The sequence below is a fragment of the Nanorana parkeri genome, unplaced genomic scaffold (genome assembly GCF_000935625.1).
Source record: "Nanorana parkeri isolate BGI_ZX_2015 unplaced genomic scaffold, ASM93562v1 scaffold1222, whole genome shotgun sequence".
Lineage (NCBI taxonomy): Eukaryota > Metazoa > Chordata > Amphibia > Anura > Dicroglossidae > Nanorana > Nanorana parkeri.
In genome coordinates, this window is record NW_017307490.1 from 137,438 (window position 1) to 153,950 (window position 16,513).

At 41.2% G+C, this 16,513-nt stretch overlaps 1 protein-coding gene across 1 annotated transcript in view; it reads right to left on the reverse strand.

The window, feature by feature from the left end:
• Positions 1-261: 261 nt before the first annotated feature.
• The window catches only part of SIDT2 (SID1 transmembrane family member 2), a 45,185-nt gene continuing 28,933 nt past the window's right edge, over positions 262-16,513 (reverse strand). Inside the window, 16 exon segments of the mRNA XM_018568635.1 lie at positions 262-455; positions 1,504-1,617; positions 3,158-3,268; positions 3,890-3,995; positions 5,495-5,541; positions 7,484-7,560; positions 7,666-7,774; positions 8,379-8,515; positions 8,622-8,739; positions 8,800-8,837; positions 9,303-9,397; positions 11,350-11,423; positions 11,512-11,578; positions 13,259-13,332; positions 14,537-14,655; positions 15,508-15,588. Coding sequence (XP_018424137.1) covers positions 393-455; positions 1,504-1,617; positions 3,158-3,268; positions 3,890-3,995; positions 5,495-5,541; positions 7,484-7,560; positions 7,666-7,774; positions 8,379-8,515; positions 8,622-8,739; positions 8,800-8,837; positions 9,303-9,397; positions 11,350-11,423; positions 11,512-11,578; positions 13,259-13,332; positions 14,537-14,655; positions 15,508-15,588 — 1,430 coding nt within the window. The 3' untranslated portion in view covers positions 262-392.

Here is a 16,513-nt window from a genome sequence, read left to right on the forward strand (position 1 = left end):
AAATTGACACCGCTCGCTTATCATCAGTTTCAACATTAATCAGACTACAATCAATACAACAAAAGCCATATCATATCAAGGAGGCTGAATCCAAAGCAAACTTGATTTGGCAACAGGAGAGCTGCAATGGCACCTTGTGGCCAACGTGGGATCATACACTGCAGATAGGAATGGCCTTGAAGTCACTCCATAAATGAAAGTAGCGCACGCAAGTGGCACAATCAACCCTCTGAGTTGCATTTCTCCTTGCAGCTTCAGCCAGAGGCCATCAGTGAATAGAGGTGACTGGAGTCACTTCTTGGTATGTGGTACCCTATGTGTTACTACATGGAGGTGACTGCTCAAAACCAGCGTCCTTCATTTTTATCCATGGGAGTCTTTCTGCGCACATTTCAGAACACATAAATTTTGTCTCTTTCTACTTCATCCAGATCATCATCCAGATACAGCAGAACCTGTGAAGAGAGGGTGTATATGTCAAAGGGAATGTTTAGAAATCATTTTAATACAAATCACAGACATGAATACTCTTATTGCAAATACATTTTAGTGACTACTGTCACTCCAAATCTGCATCTTAGATTAAAGAGAACCTGTGTCCGGACTATGGCCATTCAATTATTGTATTTCTTAATGCACAGCTGCTGGTATGCATTACGCAGAACAGTGCTGCTGCTCCGATGCCACGCATCCCACTGGTTTACGTTTTTTTATTTTTAAAACTTTATTGAAATGTCAAGAGCGGCATTTCATTACGTTCTTTGGGCACAGTGAGTTGTTCAGTGAGTTGTACCACGTCGCGGCCCTCTGCAATAAGAAAAAATTACTGGATGCAGTACTTTTTTTGCAGCACACATCACTGCAAAGTAGTGGTATGAACTACGCGTATCCATGACATGGCTACTGCCTTGTCTTGCATTAGGGCTGTGATGGATATCTTTCACAGCTTTTTCACCAAGTAGTGTAGCTTAAAACACCTGGGCTTAAGGGCAAAATATAAGCCAGGACCCTTGGCCTTCATTTCCAAACCCACTGCTCTAAAATTAACAGTCCCACCCTATATTATTCCCCCATGCAACAAATATTTTTATCCAATTAGCTCCTATAGTTAAACCCACAACCATCAAAACCCTTCCTTTCCCTTTTACCCACCACCCCCAACCCCACATATCCTATAGCTTTATCCATCTTGCCTGCCTTGACCTTTGGGACATGGTACTACCTGCACCACTCTATTCACCCTTTATTAACTACAGGAATTTTAACATTCAAGCTATTGGCCTACAAATTCGACAATGACACATTACAACAGTGTGATATTCATTTTTGGAGGGAGCAGACCACACTTTCTATTGGTGGTATTGTTTTCAAAAAATGCATTTAGTTTTTAAGGCAAAAATGATTACCTAAAAAAACAAAACAGTTCTAACAAATATAAATAATCTTTACTATACACTCTGCTAACTACAACTGACTGCTATGTTAGATGGGGAGAAAACTCACAAGGAAGGAACCGAACATAGCAATGGAGGAGAGGAAATGCCAGATGTCATGGTCATCGAAGAATCCAAGCAATATGCACTCTCTGTTGTGCTCCCGAGATTCAGCTGGAGTTTTCTGAACACAGAACAAAACCATTAATAAAAAAGTACAACTACACATTTAAAGCACAGAGTTGTGGAATACCAGTTCGGCAGATGAAACATAGAAGAGTGAAGGCAGAAAAAATGGTCCATCAGGTCTGCCACTTTTTTTTATTCTGTTCTTTAACCTGTTTGTCTGGGTACAGATCTATGTTCATCCCAACCATGTTTAAATTAATTTACTATTGATTGACTACCTCCGCTGCAAGTCTCTTCCGAGGCATCAACTACTTGTCCAGTAAAAGAATACTTTCTAAGGTTAGTTTCAAACGTTCCTTCTGTTAGTTTGAGTTCATGTCCATGGGTTTTCAATCTTGGCTTCATATTGAAAATAAAGCCCTCCTGAAAAATAATGCCGTACTGAACACAGTATTCTAAATGAGGTCTAACTAAAGATCTATATAGGGAAATCAGGATCTCCTTCCTCCTGCTAGTTATAACTAAAGATCTATATATGGGAATCAGAACCTCCTTCCTCCTGCTGGTGATCACTCTAGTGATAAAGATCTCTATAGGGGAATCAGAACCTCCTTTCTCCTGCTAGTGATAACTAAAGATCTAGATATGGGAATCAGAACCTCCTTTCTCCTGCTGGTGATCACTCTAGTGATAAAGATCTATATAGCGGAATCAGGACCTCCTTCCTCCTGCTAGTGATCACTCTAGTGATAAAGATCTATATAGGGGAATCAGGACCTCCTTCCTCCTGCTAGTGATCACTCTAGTGATAAAGATCTATATAGGGGAATCGAGGACCTCCTTCCTTCTGCTAGTGATCACTCTAGTGATAAAGATCTATATAGGGGAATCGAGGACCTCCTTCCTTCTGCTAGTGATCACTCTAGTGATAAAGATCTATATATGGGAATCAGGATAGAGGGTGCAAGTAATGAGATACCTGTCAAATGTTATATCTGTCTAAGTCCAAGGTGGGGAAATTGACCCTATTTGCCATGGTGCCAATTGTTGATGTAACTGATAGGAAATCCAAAATTTGACATGTGCCAGTACAGCATGGAAGATTTATGAAGAATTCAGCCAGAGGATGTGTGGTGATTGGTGTGATAACTGAACAGTGCTGTAGTTTTTATTTCTTTACATATATTGTACATTCACATCAGTCCCTGCCCTCAAGGAGCTTACAATCTAAGGTGAGAGGAGCCAATGAACCTACCAGCATGTCTTTGGAGTGTGAGAGGAAACCCAAGCAAGCACAGGGAGAACATGCAAACTCCATGCAGATAGTGTCCTGACTGGGATTTTAACTGGGGACCCTCAGTGCTGCTAGGCAGAAGTGCTAACCACTGAGCCACTATATACTCAAACTGCTGGGGGAGGGGAGAGGTTAGATAGAATACTTAAACTTTATTAGGAGCTTAACATAGGTTGCTGATTTTAATAATATACGTTTCCAACGTTGTTATTCCCTAATTGGAGCCTCCTTTGCGTTTCTCTCCTCTTTCTCATTTTTTTTTTTTTTACCAGCCTGAGTGACTGATATGTGCTATGCTTACCTGCCAAGTGCTGAGCCCCTGGAAGAAAAAGAACAGAGCAAATCCCCAAACCACAGATGTGCAGAGGATACATAGAAGAGGGGCAGGAAGTACACGTTCTCCACTGCGCAACTAATAAAAGGTAGGAGAGAGGAAACAACAACATTATATGGAGACATTGTAGTAACATCCAATTTTGGTAACAAAGAAAGGATTTCTCTAAACTTTATTGTAGAATCGATTATGAAATTCTGCAGATCTTGCAAACAACCATTTTGTATAGGCGGCTAAATCTGCCCACAAAGATGCCTTTGCCGGGTAGCTGAGGTCATCAGCCATTAGGTTTGTATAATTTTACAATTTATTGTTATATCTCCTGAGAATCCAACTTTAAATTAGTATTCGGAAAATGAGATGGAAGTTACATTGCTTCATTTTATTCCTTTCACTCGCTTTAGAGTTTGCAGTGCAGGGCTTCTTAATCTGTGCAGCAAAGCACAAGTCTGTTTCACTGATTTATAGTAGTTGTAATTTGTTCTACTCAGGAATGTAGATACTGGTAGTCCGCTACAGAGACCGTTCTTACTAAAACCAAAGCTGCTGTACAGATAGCACTGCAGAAAAGGAAACTACGGAAATGTTGTGATTTATATAAATTACAGTATGGATCTTGTTCAAAATGTATAGTCAGTCAGTTTCAGGAAAAAAGAGTAAACTCCATCACACAAACCATCTCAGCATTCTATCTCTTACCTTCATAATAATGTAGAAGGCAAAATATAGTAACAGGTTACAAATTCCAATGGCGAGAAGATATGAGGCAAAATCGTTGGGACGTACAATAAGGCCATATGCAGCCCTGCAATCAAAGTAAATACATGTAATAATAATGTAATCACAGATATAGGTACAGACAGCGTTAAAAAGACCAACAATACTAATAATGATCCCAGCAAAATTAGGAGCTAATTAAAACTGAACTCCAGTCGGCATCCAAAATTTTGTCGGGGGGAAGGGTGAACGACCTGTCCCACAAACCCTTCCCTTTTCTCCAGGTTGTGCAGCCACCCCCTCACTGATGTCATCACGTACATTGCAGAGACAGTGGTGGCTGCGGATACTGAATTTAAATTGATGGCGTTGAGGGGCAGCTCATATTCCAGGGTGCAGCTTTACAATGCAACTGCATTTTTGAGAGAAACACTATTTTAGGGTTAGGGGTTACAGGGAGGGTTACTGTTAGGTGGCCCTGGATGAGGGCATCAATCTCACTAAAGAATGCACTATGCCACAAAATACCAGAGCCAAGCTCCCGGCCCTAAAAGTATAATGTGGGGAATTATACTTTTAGGGCCGGGAGCTTGGCTCTGGTATAATGTGGGGAATTATACTTTTAGGGCCGGGAGCTTGGCTCTGGTATAATGTGGGGAATTATACTTTTAGGGCCGGGAGCTTGGCTCTGGTATAATGTGGGGAATTATACTTTTAGGGCTGGGAGCTTGGCTCTAGTATTTTGTGGCATAGTGCATTCTTCAGTGAGAGTGATGCCCTCATCCAAGGCCACCTAACAGTAACCCTCAACCCTAAAAATAATATTTATCTCAAAAATGCAGTTGCATTGTAAAGCTGCACCCTGGAATGTGAGCTGCCCCTCAACGCCATCAGACTGAATATTGAACAGTTACCCATGGCAACCGATCAGCTTCGATCTTTCGTTTTCAAAGCTTAGATGAACAAACTGAAGAGAGAAGCTGAATGGTTACTATGGGCAACTGCTCCAGATTTTGTCTGCTCCTGTTCTCATCAATTCCCCCCACTGTGTATACAATCAGACACCTTAGATGCATACCAGAGGCACGTCACACTTCCTGGGCCTGACGCGGAATTGGGTAGTATTTATATCTGCACAGCTCTGGCTGTAAAGTTGCTCATGGGGCAGGCATGGTCAAAGAAAATAATAGCTGTACCTAATCTTGGCTCACTCGCAGTGATGACAAGCCTCACTGACATGTCCATCTTTACAGCGAAACCTGTATTGGTCATTGAATAGGCCAGGACAGGGTGAAGCTCTGCTGTGATGCATCTAATTTACTCAATTACATAGAAAGATCTATTTTTCTCAGTATTATTTGTATTATTAGTGTACATAGTAAATAATGTGATTTTACATTTAGGGTTGTGAGAAACTTAATTTTATGCATTTGACTTCTACCACATGAATTGCCTGGCAACAAGTATGGGGAACCACCCAAAAACCTTCTGCTAGAATTCAAATCCAACTGAATGATTTGTAGTTTTCACATACTTATTATAAACCCCTATAACCCAAATTAAATATAAACTATTGTGTTTACTTACAAAGACCAGTTTATGATGTTTCCCATGACAAGTAGCACCATGCGGTCCTGAAAGAAGAGAGAAAAGTTGATCTTCAATGCACTGAGGGGCTGAAGTAAAGACAGGAAACATGTACAGGAGACAGTAAATATGTTTTCTGTATTATTCAGTATCCCAGGCTGAATTCAGGGTGCCATTTTATTGCTTTACCAAAAAGTTGTCAGGGGTCATTCTTTTACCAGACAATAAGGATGCTCTTGCCCTCAAAGTTCACCTGTTATCATGGGCCACACAATATGATGCAAAGAAGGACATTGTACTTTATTTTTGGAGGTTATGGTAAACTCTGCACTGTACCATTCAAGATCAGTTCATTGCTAAACTCCTTCTGAGAGACCTTCAGCACTTTTATTAGACAAGGATATGGTGGTGAGTAGGTCTTAGCCATAAAGTCAGGGAAGTTATTCCCCTCGTAACAAAGGGAAGCTAGTTCCAGAGAGATACAACGAACAGGACTTTCAGGCTAACACTGGCAATACCAAGCAACTTGTACTGTTTAACTATAAGATAGGACTTTTAGACTTGAATATGTATAATTGGCCAATGAGTTTGCCTTAAAGAAACACTGTCCCCTTACAACTAGAATCTGCAACAATCTTCCCAGAAACAAGTTTAGATGCAAATTACCTTGATGCAATTTAAAAAACAAAACAAATAAACTTGATGCAGTTATTCACGAAAGTCATTGCAAAGGAAAAGGGGAACTCTTTGCATCTGGAGGAAAAGAGGTTTAAACTTCGCACGCAGAAAGGTTTTTTCACAGTTAGAGCCGTGAAAATATGGGATAGGCTTTCTCAGGATCTAGTCATACCAGCTCAGTTAATTGATTTGAAAAAAATATCTGGATTAATTCCTAAATGCATAGAATATCGCTGAGTATTAATATTTCATAAGTAATAACGCCAGAGATTGATGATTCAGAGAATATCCAATGGCTTTCAGAGATCAGGAAGGATTTTTTTCCCTGTTGGAGAAAATTGAATCAAGCTTTATAAGGTTTTTTTGCCTTCCTCTGGATCAACTGTAGGGTTCGGTTTATGGAGCTTTTCTTTTTATTTTATTTCTTTCTTTCCTTAATTGCTTAAACTCGACGGACTTGTCTCTTTTTTTAACATGACTAACTATGTAACTAAGTGGGGAAACATGCAAGTGCTTATTAACCTCTACTGCTGCAAGGTTTTCGTTTAAAAAGTAAGGTCTGGTGACAGGGTCACTTTACAGGTCAAATTATGCAAACACAAAACTCCAAAACAATTGCGTGGGTCTGATGCAGATGTGCACATTCAAAACCATTACAAAATTATTCTGTTTCTACAGGACTTAAAGGAAAACTATGGGGTCAGGGCTTTTCCCCATAGTTCTCCTAAGGGTAACGGGAGGACACAAACTAGCGTCCTCCCGTCACCCAAAGCTCAGTAGCTTGCGGTATACGCCGCAGCCGGGACAGATCCCAACATTACTGTCTGGATCCACTCAGCTGCGTGAGTGACAGCTGGCTCTGCCTATCTAGAGGCAGAGCCAGCTGTACCCGCCCCCTCCCCGTCCGTTCCGCCAGTCAGAGCTGGAGGATCGGGGAGGGGGGAAATCCCTGCAGGGAGCTGTGAGTGACAGTCATGGCTCTCTGCAGAGAGATGATCAAGAAGTGAGCGAGCGACGGTATGTGTTCTCTCACTTCCCGATCTATTGAGCCGACCTGTGACAGTTTCATTATCACAGGTCGGTTAGAACTATGAGGCTGAGTGATTTTCACTCGCCTCATAGTTCTCCTTTAACAAAAACTCTCATCCCAGGAGGGAGTCATTTCTTCTAAAGAAAAGGAGGAACAGTCTTCTGCCAACAACTCTTACCAGTTAACCCTAAATGTGCCTAACCAGCATAGATATAAAACCAGACAATGGAAAAGCATACGCAATCCTAAAAACATAGAAATTTGACAAAGAAGACACTTACCACATACATTGGGGGGCTACACTGTCTGACACAGTCTGTGTATAGAACCTGAAAGATCCTGCGAAGGATTCCTGAGTCTGATGGGTTAGAAGAGATTGAACATGGAATTACATAGGGAAGGAACAGTAAGTCACAGGGCGATCAAAATCTTTTTGCTGTTATCTGTCAAAATAGTCCATTACCTAGTCTCCAACGACCCATATAATACAGCTGGGTGCTTAGAACCAGAGTAAACAATATATGAATCACAGAGAATACAATCCAGAAAATCATATTTCCTTTCCCAAATACCTAGTACAAGAGACAAAACAAAATCTTAGAACATACAAGAGATCCACTTGGTAGTGTCTGCAAATATATATGAATTTAACTGAGAGACAAAAAGGGTAACACTGTATATGTTGAGGTTTGTGTACACAGAGGTCCCATTAAATTGGGAGAATTGCCTGGATTTCCTTAACTAAAAAATCTGACTAAAAACTTTTTTGAAGGTCCCCAGGTTCTTATTCATTACACTATTGTTATTTTACTAAGACGTATATTACTAATCAATGTAATGATACTCAAACTGCACAATTGTGTCTCAAGTTATGTGAAATCAAGCCACTTAACTATGGGACAAATAAAAAATGGCCCTTGCAGTGAGGCTCTCCCTTGCAGTGTAGGAGATTCCCACTGCATGGGTTATTCTTTTCATTGCATTCAGCGTTAAAGTAGACTATCAGGACACAGGAAGTGGGTGGAAGGATCCTCAAATGAAAGCCAAATCCATAACTTTGCAGCTGTCTCCTGAATAGATTACCCCAGTGAAAGACACCCCCTATACTACTGTGTGTTAAACTAGAAAAAAAGAAGTGAATTCAGGAGAATGACAAGACCATTCCACGGTACATACCACACCAAGGACGGAGAAGAAGATGACGATAGCTAGGCAGGCATACGCACTATATGCGCTGGCATTAATATCAGGATGCCTTTTCTGATACAACTTCAGCATGCACAGACCAGCAATCATATACATGAAGGAAGTATCTACAAAGCAAAGACAGCAAGAAGAATTAAAAAACAAAGACCTGAAGGAGCTTGGTGGGACGACAGAAAAAGTCTATATATAGGAGAAGAATGGGTGAACACAAACCGAATTGGAAGTTGGTGTAGTTTGGGCACACGTGATAGCATGCACTGAGTAGTCCCTCCATCATCAGCGCGGTGCCCATGGCATAGAAAAGACCAAAGTGTTTGGGAATCCCACATTCCTGTGCACAGAAAAAAAAAAGATGACACCATGAAAACTTGCTGTATAAATAGACAAAGACAAGTGAGAATGACTAGATCAGATCCTTTATGTACAACTCTGAGAACACGTCTGAGAACAATTAGAAATTCTCTGGATTTCTGTATGAATTGTACTAAATGTAATCTCATCTTCATTTTATAAAAAAAAGACTTGTTTTATTATGAGTCAACATGCTCAACATGTTTGATAATGAACAAAACACTATAATCTAATAACTCGTAACCAGAAGTAGGTGGACCTCTGAAGGTACCTTGATCTGTACCTCAGAGGAAACACAGCTTGGCCTTGATGGATTACCTTAAAGATTACTTAAAGATCCAAGACCAGCAACAGAAAAATATGTGACCCCCCTAGGATATGAGTGGACACAGTAAGCCCAGCAAATGCCTGAGAGGCTCCTGTGAGGCTAGAAGAACAAAGTATGCCTAGGCACCGTCACATGTTAAATCAATGGGTATGTATTTACCTCTGTTTTACAGATTCTACAACTTACCTCGAGATGTCCCCTGGTGTACATGCGACTGCGATTATAACTTAGCTCCTTCTGCAGTACAATGATTAGGAAAAGCAACCCTAGCATGATGTACCCTAGGTTGCTCAAAATGTTGTTAAATGCACTAAAAGTAATAAAAGAATAACAATTAGCATAAGAAACATACAATCAGTCATAAAAAACTGTGACCTAAGCCATACAAAAACTACACAGAAAATGTTTCATTGATGGTGCATCAGTAGTTATTTGTACATTCATCGCATCTGCATGAATCTGCTCATCCTTTAACCATCCCACTGTTTATAATTACGAGACTTAGGTGGAATTCTAGGTAGATATAAAAAAAAACAAACACCTAATTTACTGTAGTACAATGATGTACAGTATGCATTTAACTTATTTATCTGTAGAGGATGCTGGGCTTTTAATAGGAAAGCCCAGTAGTAGTTGCTCATTTAATTACTGTCTAAGCTGAATCCTTATTCACATTCCTATGAGCTAGAGAGGGAGTGGATGCATCCCTCCTCTGACACATTCCGCTGTATGTACACTTGGAATAGCAGATAAACTTGTTCACAATATGTCAGTAGAATAAGCCATGGTAGTGCAGAAAGAATTTGACTGCACCACCTTCTGCTTTGTTATTAAACTGTCTGTCAAGGATGCTAAGCTTGTTGATAAAAAAAAAAAGCCCAGTGATTTCCACTCATTCTCATAGTTAGAGCCAACATGTGACAAAGAAGCTGTCACAGGTCGGCTCTGTTGATCAGGAAGTGATCAGAAACATGCAACCGATCCGCTTACTTCCCGATCCTCTCCCTGCAGTGAGCGGTGACTGTTAGTCACGGCTCCCCGCAGGGATTCCCACCTCCCCTCTCCAATCCTACAGCGCTGGAGGAACAAACAGGGGAGGGGGCGGGCACAGCTGGCTCTGCCTCTAGATAGGCAGAACCCTCTGTCACGCAGCTGGATGGATCTCGACAGTATTGTTGGGATCTGTCCCAGCTGCGGCGCTGTTAGTATATCGCGGGCAATAGCCCGCTATATACTGAGCTTTGGGTCACGGGAGGAGGTTAGTATTTGTCTTCCCGTGACCCTAAAGAGAACTACGGGGAAAAACACTTACCCATAGTTCTCCTTTAATGACTGCCTTTGTCTAAACTCAATTCTCATTTAAAGCCCTATAAGCTGGAGAGGGAGTAGGTGCGTCCCTCCTCTGACACAATCATTTTGTGCTCTGAACAGCAAATAAACTTGATCACAGAATGGCAGCTGTATGAATAAACCAATGAGGTGGAGAACTAAAGCCGGCCATACACTGCTGGAATTGAGTCCTGCTGAATCAGTCTAAATTCGAGCTGTAAGGGGACCTGTTGGAACCACCTGGCTTGACAAAAGTTGATTTCTCCAAAAGACTTTTGTTGCAGGAGTCGTATGGAAAGATGATGAGCGAACAGTGGCTGCATCCAACCAGATAAAGAGTCATTGTTCTGGCATTCAGCAACCAGCTGAATACAATAGCCAACAGGGGCGATTCCTTCATCCAGCGTAGAGGGGGGATTTCACAGATTTACAAAGGTGTATGGCCACCTTAAGTTGACTGCACCTTTTTTGGCTAAACTGTATACATTTAGAATATTAACACACAGTATATTAGAAGTGCCTTACTAAAAAAATGTTTAGGTCTAAAAATAATAAAGAATCTAGAAATAATAAAAAACTATATACAGTCCCTTTAAATAATGGCTATACCCATGATCTAAATGTGCTTTGGAGCTGTATAGGGGTATAAAAACCATATAACCGATGCATCTTTACATGTACACATCATTGGAAAGCTTTTCCAGCAGTACAAGAAACAGATTCCTAACCTCAAAAATCTGTCAGTGCTGTAAAACTCTGAAACATGGACAAATACACTAAGCTGCTGAAACAGAACCAGTTTACAGGTCAAACAGCCTTATCAATGTCAAGCATGTTACATTCTGACATAGACTAGGCTGTTTGATCTGTAACTGATTCTGGATTTTAGGAAAGGGCAGACACAAGCTTGGGTACAGCTCCAGCAATACATACCTGAGAGATCCAAGGGGATGAGCACACCGAAAATTATAATAGCAAATGTCTTGATTCCCAGTTACATTCACCACCTGCAAAATAAGTCACACAGACCTCAATGAATGCCACATTTGTATGTATTTTCGGATAAAATCAAAGTGCATTTTTCTATGTTCTCACCGTTTGGTAAGTTATAACAAGTTGTATGACGGGAAGGGCGTAAAACACCGCTATGGTGGAGATATTCCTGTGTAGAAAAAAAAAACGTATGTGAAACCCGAGAAATAAACGCAAAGTCACGGAAAACAATACAGGGAGAGAAATGGTTGTACATAATGCTCCTGATCTGCTCAAGCCTTGTACTTTATTGTATAGGCTTAAAGTGACCTTTAAAAAAAACAACACCGGGCGCCTATCCTGGTGCAATAATCCTTTTTATTAATAAAATAAATGATATTGAAATTCTTATACTCACAAAGGAGACAAGGGTTAAAAGCGCCAGTGTATGAAAGATCCTAGGTGACTTTCCTAGTGTGGGAATAAATAGGAGCAGTCCGAAAGCAATCCAGAGACTCTGCTTGAACCTGCAGAGTCAAGCTAACACAGCTGAACGCGTTTTCGGGGACACACCCCCTTCTTCAGAGCTTTATGTTTCATGGAGTGCAAGGTATCCCTTGACTGAAACAGGGCAGCCCTACTGGATTGCAAGAATTATTTCTGGGCCAGAGGAGGGTTCTACTTGGAGCTGGTCTTTGCTTTTTCTTTAAAGCGACCCCTGTATGTACAACATACATTTCCGGCAGCCTGCTTCTTGAAAAGCTGTCACTTCCCTCCTCTCCTGGATGCTGGCAGTTGTCACACACTTCTGGGTATGTGAATACCTGCACCTCCTGTGCTTGCTGTGATTAAATTTCCCGCCAACGTGTATGTCACTACAGGATCTAGAAGTAGGGTGGGAGGAACCACAGCAAACAAAAGGGGGAGCAGATATTCAACCGGTCAAATACTTGCAGTGGACTGGGGAGCAGAGAAGCGGGGTTTTCAAGGAAAAGGTAGGCATATGCAGTCTTCTTTTAGCAGGCATGCTGCACACACAATTGTCTCTGTGCTGATATGGTAAACCGATCACAAGAGAAATAGGAAGGCCTCCTCCTGAAAATTCTAGTTGCCTGGCTTCCAAGCTAGCCTGCTTGGCTTCAATGCTTTTGAGTCACTGACCTGGAACATATTATTCACAAAAGTCAGGGTACATTACTTGTTTCAGGTCAGTGAAGTATGGAAGCAAGTCTGTAGCTTGTCAATCAGCACCTGGCCACATCTATTCCTGCCCACTGCTTTCTGGATTGCTCTCTAGTACTGACTGTGCTGATAAGATCCACTCACTGTGGGCTGCAGTGTCTGGGAGGGGGAGCGTGAGACACAAAAGGAGGATTCGACTACTGTAATCTGCAGTGTCTGGGAGGGGGAGCGTGAGACACAAAAGAAGGAGGATATGCCCACTGTAATCTGCAGTGTCTGGGAGGGGGAGCGTGAGACACAAAAGAAGGAGGATTCAACTACTGTAATCTGCAGTGTCTGGGACGAAGAGCGTGAGACACAAAAAAAAGGAGGATATGCCCACTGTAATCTGCAGTGTCAAGAAGGGGGAGCTTGAGACACAAAAAAAAGGAGGATATGCCTACTGTAATCTGCAGTGTCTGGAAGGGGGAGCGTGAGACACAAAAGAAGGAGGATATGCCCACTGTAATCTGCAGTGTCTGGGAGGGGGAGCGTGAGACACAAAAGAAGGAGGATAGGCCCACTGTAATCTGCAGTATCTGAAGCCTTTGTATGTACGTGCAGATCAAGGTAAGGCTTTGCTCCAGTGACTTCCAGAATCTATTTAAATAAACACTCATATTATTATAGATACATTGGCGTTTCTCACCAGAAATATATTTGGTACTTTTTCCGCATCACACGTTTGTCTTTTCTTGCCAGGTCAGAAACACAAAGATATTTCTAAAAGAAATAAAACGACATTTATAGTTATTATATTTTTATCAGGTTTAGACATTTTCATGTGTATTCTCTTCTTATGTTCGAGAATTAAATCAATCAATCAAATGATGAAGAAATACTGCGTATAAATACTGCATTTATTATTTACCATTCAATGCACCCTGTATTAAATGTTTATTTGTACAATATTCTATTCAGCTTCCAAGTGTGATACGGTCTGTAATGTGAGCAAATCAAGCTACAAGATAATATACAATTCTGTTAGTTTATCTAATATTGCTTTAAAGTGTTTATATAAAAACTTTAACAATGAAATTATCTTATTTGTTCCCTTTTTGTCTTTTAACTATACCAATGAAAATGTTTTCTTATACTTGTTTGATAATGGGCAAAAAACAAACCTGTTGCTCCTGCCAGAAATCAGGTGCTATCCTATTTACTCCACAGTATTATCTCAATCAGTGTTATTAAGCCACATGTTACCTCTGTGAACTAGAGAACACCTCCCTTATGCTATGGAGAAGTGGAGAGGGAGGTGTTCTGTAGTCCTGTCCTGGAGTGACATCACGGCTCCTATACAGTACAGTGATTGAACATTGTGACACTAGGACAGAGTGTGTCACTCACACTGATAGAAGAAAACAAATGCAGCCACTACTTCTAAGGACTGCAATATATTACATTTACTCTTTAGGGTTTAGATACGCTTTAAAGAAGAACTCCAAGCAAACCTTTTAACCCTTGCAGTGGTGCTACCGCCGCACTGCAAGGGTTAAGTGCATGCTTGTATTTAATTGCACAAATAAAAAAGTTGCACACACCCGAACTGTGAAGCTGACTGCCTGTCACAGCTTTCCCTCCAGCCTGCATCCCCCTCTCCCCTCCACTGCAGCAATGGTATGTTCCTTGGCATTCTCCTGTCCTATACACAGTGTATAGAATGCGATGACACAGGGACCTTAGACCGCTGCAGCAGAGGGGGACAGAGGCTCCAGGGACCAGTCCTAAGAGCCATCCAGCTCCAGGGATCGGGTGCGTATAACTTAGTTATTTTTGCACCTAGACACAAACGAGCACTTAACCCTTGAAATGCGGAAATAGCCCCACTGCAAAGGTTAAGAAAAAGTTTGCCTGGAGTTCTGCTTTAAGTGCTTATATTATTATTGCAGTGTGCACCTTCCTGCAAAAGCACGGTTTAGTTCACCTTTGTCCTGATGACGTTCTTATCAGACTCTATGTCAGTCAGTGTATCATAATCATCTTCTTCTACCGAGCTCAGAGACTCCAATCTTGGACGGGACACAAGGTTTTCAAGAGATTTGTCTGCAATTAAAAGAGAAGACTATAAAATAGCCAGAGAAAGTATTGGGAATAATGACTGTATTCTGGCAATACCTGCAGCCATATATGAAATGTAAGGATATAGATTAATAGATTTATAATGCATTATTTATAATACAATTATCATGTGATTATCATTATCATGTAAAGTACATATAACTAAAACCCAGAAGACTGAAAACCCCATTTAATGCCATCTGCATAAACAATACTTCGATATGAACGATTTTCCAGATGAACTGCTGCATGTAAGTCATTAATATATATCAATTGAAGTGATACAAATGTCACACTGCTTCCCAACCCCTTTGCACACTAGCCACTCGGGCTGATTTATCAAACTTGGAGGAAAGAAGTTCCTGGGGTCCCTGCGGCATCCAATCAGATCTCACCGTTCATTAAGTATAAGCAGCACAAATACTTTTAGGAAATAAAAAGGGTTCTTGCAGAATATATTAGGTTAGTCTTGGGAGTGATGAAGGTGACATTTGCATTGGCTAAGTCAAGGGTAGGGCAACCTTGGCACTCCAGCGGTTGTGGAACTATAATTCCTATGAGGCGTTGCAAGACTCTTGACAGCCACAGCCATGACTCCCAGAGGCAGAAGTTGTGATTTGAAGTTTCAGCACAGCTGAAGTGCTGAGGTTGCCTACCCCTGGCCTAAGTGGGCCTGGAAGCAAATGTATTTTTCCTTACAATTTACCTTGCTACTACTACACTATTTCCAGATTGCATTGTTTATTAATAAAGTTAACATAATGACCTTTTATAATTCTCATCCCAGGTTAAGAGAGTCATAGGTGTCACATTTTCATAGGTGTTGCATTGAGTTACCTGTATAACTGTATGACGCCTCAGCTGATGACACCAGACTGTCTGTACAATCTTCTGGACTGGCCACTAAGCTGTTTTCTGCTGCAGAAGAATTACAATATGTTTATACAGAACAGTGTCATCATTTACTGTAACCCATTTCTAAATAATAGAGCTGTTCTCCCTAACGACCCATTCAAATATTTATATATATATATATATATGTAACATGACTGGTTTCTATGCACAAGATCCAAGTTTTCATCGGCCCCTCAATCTGTCTAAGTGCACTTAGGGCCAGTGAAAGGATCTTTAAGGCCTCATTCACATTGAAATGTTATGTCCGTCTGTGGATTCCAGAGAAAAAAATAGCAGATGGTTCCGGACAGCTGTGGATAGGGACAGATGAGCAGCCCGGTTCTGTTTGCGTCCAGGTCAGATATCTGTCTATAGCCAAAAGGTAAATCGCTGAATGTGCAGACATATACGCAGAATAGCTGTCCAGAACCACCTATGATTCCAGCCCCATAAATCCACAGCAGGACATAAAAGCTACATGTGAAGGAAGTCTAAGAGATAGCAAAGAGAATGGCTTCCTTACTGGGTAAGCCGTCACTAACCATTCACCTTGCTAGCCATTCAGCCAGTGACAGAATGATGCCATAGGAGCAGGTTTTGCTGTCTCCAGTTACATGTTTGCTAATGTGTTTTATTTAAAGCCCAATAAAAAACTTTAATGTTAAAACATTCCAAGTACATCAAAACAAAGGTGTGCAAAGTCTTACAATTCTATTTTCTAGAAGCTCCAAGGATCAGGATCAGACCCTCAGTGTCACCTTTACACTTGAAATAAGCTATTTAAATGCAGATCGCACTTCAATAGCTTAGCTTATTGCTGGGTTTCAGGAGCCCAGCACTGGTAGCTATGGGACCGGAAGTGATGTAATCTGCATCGCTCCAGGTCCCATAGTACGGGGAGGAGATCGGTGAACAGAGGTTCGCCCATCTCCTCCCCAGCTCCCCCCCC